This window comes from Chenopodium quinoa, unplaced genomic scaffold (genome assembly GCF_001683475.1).
Source record: "Chenopodium quinoa cultivar QQ74 unplaced genomic scaffold, ASM168347v1, whole genome shotgun sequence".
Taxonomy (NCBI): domain Eukaryota; kingdom Viridiplantae; phylum Streptophyta; class Magnoliopsida; order Caryophyllales; family Amaranthaceae; genus Chenopodium; species Chenopodium quinoa.
The window spans coordinates 3,062,624-3,071,711 of NW_018742616.1; the positions used below are offsets into that span (position 1 = coordinate 3,062,624).

The following is a 9,088-nucleotide window of genomic DNA, read 5'->3' on the forward strand; positions in this document are numbered from 1 at the left end:
TGTCGTCTAACTATATTATATGAAAAAATATTAACCTCATTCAATATATTTATCAATTATTCCATGAAAAGTATTAGTCTCATTCAATATACTACATATATAAAAGAATTGTATACAAACATTGTGTTGCAGGTAGGTGTGAGCAAAAATTCTGGGCACTAAGAATTGAAACTAAAACTAGTTAGGAAGAACATAGTTATAGCATCATAATTAGATCCGATAGTTCCAATTTCGCATCATTATTCTAATTAACACACGCATCGTGTGCATATTGGATTATTTACTGTTCATGAAGATTAGGCATACCTGTCCACATGGTTTCATATTAATACATGAAGATTAGGCAAACTGTTCTTATTTCTTCTCATTCAATATGTTCATATAAAAATGAATTGGGCAGTGGGTCTCTGTTTTTACTTTTTAGGTAGCTGAAAAAACGTTTTTTTATAAATATTGGTATTATTAGTCTATACTTTTATGTGGATTATGTGATGAGGTAAGTAATGATATGGTAATTTTCTTTACTATAAAATGAAAAAAGTAAAAGTAAAATGATTATAAAAAAAAAGTACATATTAAAACGAAAAGTAGGAAGATAAAAACACGGAGGAGGTACTTCATAATTTCATATGTCATTAGAAAAATATCTTATTTAGGAGATAGGACTATAGGAGCACTCTTTTGTTTCAAATTAATGGTTACACTTCACCTTTTCAATCAACTATGCCAATGTATCTAACTTTAAATATTATCATCTCTAAGACGTCCTATGTACTTCCTCCATTTTTTTTAGTTTGACACTATTTGACTTTTGCACTATTTATAAACTACCCTTTGACTAGCTTTTGCGATTTATAGCTACGTTAAGATATAGTTATGTGAGATCTTGTCTGAATCGTCTCATTGTACATTTTATTAATTAAAATCCACTTTTTTAATTTTACATTATCAATAATTTGAGATATTAATCGTGAAAATAGTGCGTTGCCAAGCGTGATAATAGAAATGTGTCAACTTAAAAAACGGAGGTAGCATATAATAAATTTATAAGTACAGTAGTACGAGTTAATATTTTGAAAATAAAGTGCACACGTTTGAGATGTTTCCAACAAGATCTTTTGTAACAATATTTTACCTTACCTTTAAAATTTTAAACACAAATTTTTATATGTATCTGGTCACACCATATGGCCGGTAATACTCGAGTTACTCAGTCAGGTGTTACTCGGTCATGAGTTACTTGAGGGGTTCGGTCATGGGTTAATCGGTCAAGGGTTATTTGGGGGGTTACTCAGTCAAGAGTTACTTGAGGGGTTCGGTCAGGGGTTACTCGATCAGGAGTAACTTACTCGAGTAACCCCTACACGAGTAACTTACTTGAGTAACCAGGCCACACGGTGTGGCCGCCAATTTTAAATCACATATGATGGCCAAACTAGAGTTTATGAATAATGTTGTCCAAATTGAAAGTATAACCATATTTCGATAGAGAGGGAGCACACTTAACTTAATTTTACAAAACAGGACTACACATAACAAACCATGCATGCTTTCCCTCCATTTATGATGTACTAGTTTTTATGGCAACTCTTTTAGAGTTTGAAGTTCTTAAGCACTCCGGTACTAGAGATATGCTATACCAAATTATACGATTAATATCATTCAAATTAAACTTGAACTGTACTTGAATGACTTGATTTTAAACGTAATCAAAATTAATACTCCGTAATTAACATGATTCAGACCACACATTTATGTGATTACGATTGATTTATCATAGTTGCTGATAGATAGTTGAGTATAATAACACGCGACTTGAATCAAACCCGATCTAAGGAGTGTTTGCCACATCCAAGTCTGAAATCAGAACATAACAACCTGTTGGTACAAAAACGCTCAAATATAAGCATTACCTTTACACTAACAAACCATTTTCTCCCCTTAAAAACAGAAAAAAGAAAGATACACAAACAAACACAAATCCTATTTCGTTCTGTAAGTAATGAGTAAACTTAGAGCATGTGATGTAATTATACTACTCTTAAGTTTGGACTTATCAGTGGGACTCTTTCTCTTTGAGTTTGCTCTCGATAAAATTCCATCTATAAATATCTCAAGGATCTTCTTTTGGATTCACCAAATCATTTGTGTAACACGTACAAATTAAACTAGCTAGCACGGTAAAAACATTGTTGCAACTTTAGTTGCCCTACACAAAAGAAATTTCGTCAAATCAATTATCTACAACCGATCAGTTTATGATGGCTAGCTCAACCGTGCTGACTAAAAAGGCGGTATGCCTAATCTTCATAACCATGATGGTGGTTGCACCTCATGCCGTGCAAGCCTTTTCATGTGGACAGGTGGTAACAATGCTCATGCCATGCCTCAATTACTTGAAAAAAGGAGGATCCATCCCGGCTAATTGCTGTGGAGGGGTTAAGGACTTGGCTAACTTGGCTAAGACTAGGCCTGACCGCCAGGCAGCTTGTAAGTGCATCAAACCCGCCGCTAAGTCCTATGGCATCAACTATGACCTTGCTAACAAGCTCCCTAAGGCGTGTGGTGTCAACTACAAGATCAACATCAGCCCTGATATTGATTGCAATAAGTATGTATTACTATACTACTCTTAGCTTGTCTAGATAATAAAATTCACTCAATATATTACTTGGATTATTTTGAGTTTATGGTCAAAAAACTTAAACAAACATAATTTTATACAGTATGATAGTGTATATAACATATTATGGGCATCAACCGTTAGGTTAAACTTTTATGGTTGGTATGGTCCTGTAACAATAATATTTAGTCTTTAATAATTATCTAATTGATATTTTAATTTGTAAAATACATAGTAATTGTGTTAATGATTTGCAGGGTGACGTTCTGAAGCAGAAGCTGACTAGCATGCAAGACCTAGTAAGATCATTTCGTGGAATAAAGAGTCAAGCTTTAACATATGGAATATCTAGAATAAAAATGAATCTTTCTTAATATTAATGTATATTTTATCTTTGAAATTACTGGAAAATCATGAAGAGAACCAGGGAGTATCATTTATTATTTGGAAGCCTATATTTTTCCAATGTAATACATAAATAAACTTTATGATATATGTTGTTGCATACGATCCTATGTGCTAGAATAACTAGTCTATGCTATTGTATATGTACAAGGTATAAATATGCTAGAATTGTTGAGAAGACACAATTAAGACACAAATTAAACGGTTGAATGAATTCGGTACAAGAGATGCGCAGAGTCTATCTTTTCTAGTCTATGGGTTACTATAAACACAAAATATTGGGTGAGGCCGCCCTCATAACCAACAACTTTCTTTCACTACTCCATTCCAATTCCCATAATCTGCAATGTCCACGACCTCCCTAACACACTCCTCACCAATATCGTCGTCCTCCTCACCGACGTAAGCACTCGCAACTCAACATCACTCGTCACTGAGTCACTCGTAAGGTTTTTGAAATCAAAATAATTTGGCGAGCTTGGTATTGCACGTAAGTTGTTTGATAAATTGCCTCAGAGAAATGTTGTATTTTCTAGGTATGATATATTAGTAGCACTTTCAAAACGGTTTGACAGTTCGGTTTCGGTTCGGTTTGAAATCGGTTCGGTTTGAAATCAGGTCGGTTTGAAATCGGTTTAAATGTCTTACGGGTCGGTTTCAGTTCGGTTTAAATAATTTTCGGTTCGATTCGGTTTCGGTTTATTCTTGAACGGTTTAAATTCGGTTCGGGTTGTAATCGGTCCGGGTAGTAAACAGTTCGGTGCAGACGGGTTGCGGTTTGTTAACGGTTCGGTGTAAACGGTTTTTATCCCGGTTTAAATTCGGTTCGGGTTGTAAACGGTTTGGGTTGTAAACAGTCCAGGTAGTAAACGGTTCGGTGCAGACGGGTTGCGGTTTGTTAACGGTTCGGTGTAAACGGTTTTTATCCCTGTTTAAATTCGGTTCGGGTTGTAAACAGTCCGGGTTGTAAACAGTCCAGGTAGTTAACGGTTCGGTGCAGACGGGTTGCAGTTTGTTAACAGTTCGGTGTAAACGGTTTTTATCCCGGTTTAAACAGTTTTGGGTTAGAAACGGTTCGGTTCTTTTTTGGTTCGGTTTAATTTTAGTTCGGTTTATAACTGGTTCGATTTGTTAAAGGGTTCGATTCTTCTACGATTTAACATTATTTGGATCGGTTTTATTTCAGGTTTACTAAATTACGGTTCGGGTCTGTTTCTGATTACAAAAAATCGATTTTTTATCGAGTCATTTGGATTCAGCCAATCAAATAATTTTGGTTTGAAATTTTATACTACTTTCTAACTTTTTGCTAGTTAACAAGTTTTATATCAAGCCGAGGCTTCATCACTTCATATTGAGGCATCATTTTATATGCAAATTCTCATTAATTTTATAAATACATATGATTTTATGTTTCAAGTTTAGCCATACTGATCTTACTAGTTTATTACGAAGTAGATTATAAAAGTTTAGTGCATTAATGTATTATTGTTTTACTATCAGATTATTATCTGCTTCTTATTTGATCATTTAGTTAATAGAGTCATAATCATGATTTGATGAGTTGTTGTGACATTGAAATTTGCAATTTCGTATTTGATACTTAATTAGTCAACAAGACTGATAATTAAGACTCGTTTATCATTATATATTTGCATAAACTGATAGCAGAAAGTAGAAGTTAATGGCCCGTTTCACTTTTATCTCGACCCTGACTCGACCCTGACCCGCTAATTATTCATCTTGACCCGCGACCGACCGCTAATGACCTGCATCGACCCGCCCAATAACCACTGCTAGTAGTAAGTGGTTTGTAAACGGTTCGATTTATAAGCGATTCAGTTCATAATTAGTTCGGTTTATAAGCGGTTCGGTTTATAATCAGTTCGGTTTTTAAACGGTTCGGTTTATAAACAGTTCAGTTTATAAACGGTTTGGTTCATAAACAGTTCGGTTCATAAACGGTTCGGTTTATAAACGGTTCGGTGTAAACGGTTTTTATGCCAGTTCAAACGGTTTCGGGTTAGAAACGGTTCGGTTCATTTTCGATTCGGTTTCCTTCAGTTCGGTTTAGATTTGGTTCGGTTCTTAAACGGTTTAACGTTACTCGGATCGGTTCGGTTTCGGGTTTACTAAAATGCGGTTCGGGTTGGTTTTCGGTTTCAAAAAAGCGGTTTTTAATCGGTTCGGTTCTCAGTCGAATCGGTTTGAATCGGTTCGGTTTCCCCGGTTCGGTTCGGTTTTTGACAGTACTATATATTAGAGATAATATCAACAAGATACTATGATATTATTTTTGATGTACATCTTTAATATCTTTAATTCCATGGTGTATCATCATATCAAGAATTTCGACAAAATAACTGAATTAGTATCAATCTTAATTCTTAAACCCATTAATCTTGGTTTTTGGTGTGTATGACCTACAGTGAGTTCAATTGTCAATCTTTAGATAATGGAGAATATGAACCGAATTTTTGATGGTGGCTTATTAGTTGACCACTTTTACAGCTTTAAATACTACTTCGTATAAGAGTGAATGAAAAGTCTGAGCTTAGCATTACAATTTCAATTTATATTATTTCATAGATTCTTTATATTAGTTTGATGATATGTGTAAATGTTGGGATAAAATCACATACTATTTGGAGGATATCATTCATTATTTGGATGATATGATTAATTGTTTGGATGATAGCTTTAATGGTAAGAGGATAGGATTAAATGGATAGATGATATGATTAGTTGTTTGAAGGATATGATTAATTAGTTGTTTGAAGGATATGATCAATTGTTTTGTGATATCTTTAAGTGTATAGGATGGATGATATGATTAATTGGTTAGATGATAAGATTAATTGGTTGGATGATATAAGTATCTATTTAGATGATGTTTTTAATTGTCTAGGACTCTAGGTTAGATGATATGAATAATTAGTTTGGATGATATCAATTACTATTTAAATAATATCATTATAATTGATTTATCATTTATGAAGGTTGAACTTTCCTAATTTTGGGCTTGCCTCACGAAGCTACTGGTGAGGCAAGTCTCACCCAATAGCTTCTTTATTATAAATACTCCTAAGTTATTTCCTAGCCGCAACAATCATTAGTTGAGTAATTATTTAGAAATATGAGAGTCTTGTGTTTATTTCTCATTTGTGAGTTTTGAGAATGATAACATTGTAAATCCGAAAGACAATCAATTTGTTTTCAAGATTAGTCTTAAAGTTGTTATGTGTATTCCACAAGATCAATAAAAGTATTACTCTTGCCTGTCCGTGGACGTAGCCAACGCATTGTTGGTGAATCACGTACATTTGTGTCTGCTTTTCTTGTTATTTTACATTCGATCTTTGTTCTTTCTTACATCCGTTATAACATAACTAATATTTGGACTTGGGCAATCCCCGGGTCATCATATGGGACTAGCCATTAACATTTATAACTTGTGACTCAATATTCTAGTAGTTTAATTTATTATTCACTAGTACAAATTAATATTTTGCTTTCAAAAGAAAACATAATGTATGATTTGACTTGGAGTAAAACATTTAAGGTTACATGTTAAAATATTTTACATAAAACTCTTTAGTAAGTTGAAGACATAAAATGGAAAACAAATGGAAGAGAGTGACACATGACACGTAGACTTCTTTTAATTGTTTTTTAATATATAGCATAGATAAAAATTATCCAATGACTTGTATGTGCACTGTTTAGTGTCACGGGCCGGCTCGACCCAAGGATATCTTCAGATACCATCGGATTGCAGTCGGATTAATAGTTTTTGACAACTCTGCTGTTAAGGAGGAAGAAGTGCCAAAGTTTTGTAATTGTAAACCGTTGACACCAACTATATGCCATTTATATTTATGAATCCTTATTTCCTTAAAACATATTTGGGGTCAGAAAATTTCCTCATTGTCTTAATTCACTATCTTATCTGGAAACCAAGTAACCACCTTGTTTATTTACACTACTTCGTACACTCATAAGTCCAACTATTACCAAATTTTTTTTAAAAAAAATCAATAATTATTTTCTGGCACCTTTTCCGGTGAAAACCAATGTTACAAGCGTCGGAAAAAGAGAATTACAACTACCCTTCTCCACTTGCTACCCATGAAGAAGTTATCAGCCAACCTCAGCTCTTCTTAGATACACTCGAAAGTCTCCATTCTATGTTGGGCACCAAATTCACGTACGCCATCTAATATTTATATTCTCGAGTGTAGAATCTAATTTATGTAACTCTAAAGTTTCATTTTACTTGATTAAAAATTGATTTACCAAGGAAATTATAAGGTTATAATAATTTTTTTTTTTGTGTTATCCACCAAAAGGGTACCAGTAATTGGAAGAAGGGAGCTAGATTTGCATGTGTTATATGTTGAAGTTACAAAGAGAGGTGGCTATGATAAGGTTGATAATACATGTTTACCCCCACTTTTTTTTCTTTTACTTTTATTTTTTTTACTATTTAAAATTTAATGTTCTACAGAATTTTGTGTAATTATAGGTTGTTTCAGAGAAGAAATGGAGGGAAATAAGTTCAGTTTTCAAGTTTTCTGCCACTGCCACAAGTGCTTCATCTGTGCTAAAAAAGCATTACCTTGGCCTTCTCTACCAGTATGAGCAACTTTACTTCTTTAATGTACAAAGCCCTGAATTCTCAACTCCTCCACCAGGTACTGCGCCTATTTGTTTTAACTTAGCTTTGTATACACCTTGAACTGTTTACTCTTATTGTTCGGAATTAAAAATTGCATATATTGTTCACTGAAATCCTCAAAAGTTGCTTCCTTAAACAACAATAGATTATGATAAACATTGTTCCAATGAGAAGTATGTCACAACTTTTAAGTTATAAGGAATTCGAGTGACTCATCCGTCACAAAATAGTCTTCTTATAAAATCATGTCATATCCTTATTAATTAAAGGTTAAAATAATCTGACCAATTTGTAAGGACAAAGGGAGCAATTATGAATTAGCTTGTAAATTGGAATCCTACCTCTGCAAGTCCATGCCCATTTGGTCCTAATGCTAGTGAATAGTGATGATTATGAGAAAATTACACCTAAAAGAGTTCAAAGTTCACTTGATAGTGATATTTATTGTCACTCTTTCCCTAGTACATGCTGTGAAATTAACTTTGTACAACTAAACCGAGTTTAGGTAAGGGTCAATAAGCTTTGATAAGGTTAATAAGTACAGACAATGAAAATCAAGGTAAAAAGAATAAAGTATAGATTTACAAAATACTGTCATTAGTACGACCCCACTTATGAGATTATGGCTTTGATTGATTGATTGTCATTAGTAGTAAAAGTTCTTCTGTTTTCCAGATTCTAGTTCCTTGAGCTTTCCAGCAGTAGGAACAATTCATGGGAAATTCGACTGCGGGTATTTAGTCTCTGTCAAACTAGGACAGGAACTGCTGAGTGCAGTGATTTACCATCCTGTAGATAAGCAATGCGCTTCCTCCTCTCCAGCTGATGATCTTAGCATGGCAATCGTCCCTTACGGTCCCAATAAGCAACCTCGCCAGCTATCAGGAAAGAGAAGGCGTAAGAGGAAGCGATGGGGTGGAGATCCCAGCCACCCAAAACCCAACAGAAGTGGCTACAATTTCTTCTTTTCAGAGAAGCATTCAGTTCTCAAATCCCTTTATCCTAATAGTCGAGAGAGGGAGTTTACTAAAATGATCGGAGAATTATGGAATAATCTCAACTCTGAAGAGAGAAAGGTGAGTCGATTTTTGAAGCATATGGCCTTATCATATGGCTCTTAATATAGAAGATTATGATTGATTCACGAAATTTGCTTTGATTATTTGTTTAAGTGCAGGTGTATCAGAATATAGGGGAAAGGGATAAGGAAAGATATAAGAGAGAACTCCGGGAATACAACGCGAAGTTAGCAGCAATGAAAGGCAACACGAACAAGTCATAATTTACTGACTGACTGGAAGAAATTGCTATATTACTTGCAGAACAACAATACTTCTTAGTGCTAGACACACAGTGTTTCAAATCTTAATGCTTAAAAACAG

At 34.1% G+C, this 9,088-nt stretch overlaps 2 protein-coding genes across 2 annotated transcripts; both read left to right on the forward strand.

Annotated features, from left to right (window-relative positions):
• The first annotated feature begins 1,758 nt into the window (after positions 1-1,758).
• Positions 1,759-3,131, forward strand: LOC110721345 (non-specific lipid-transfer protein 1-like). The gene is made up of 2 exons (XM_021900481.1): positions 1,759-2,611; positions 2,881-3,131. Exons 1-2 carry the CDS (start codon positions 2,259-2,261, stop codon positions 2,891-2,893), a joined length of 366 nt encoding a protein of 121 aa, XP_021756173.1. The 5' UTR covers positions 1,759-2,258; the 3' UTR covers positions 2,894-3,131.
• Positions 3,132-6,956: 3,825 nt separating this feature from the next.
• On the forward strand, positions 6,957-9,005 carry LOC110721325 (high mobility group B protein 9-like). The gene is made up of 6 exons (XM_021900463.1): positions 6,957-7,235; positions 7,378-7,456; positions 7,554-7,753; positions 8,169-8,190; positions 8,366-8,782; positions 8,884-9,005. The coding sequence occupies exons 1-6, from the start codon at positions 7,102-7,104 to the stop codon at positions 8,986-8,988; spliced, it is 957 nt and encodes a 318-aa protein (XP_021756155.1). The 5' UTR covers positions 6,957-7,101; the 3' UTR covers positions 8,989-9,005.
• Positions 9,006-9,088: the final 83 nt, after the last annotated feature.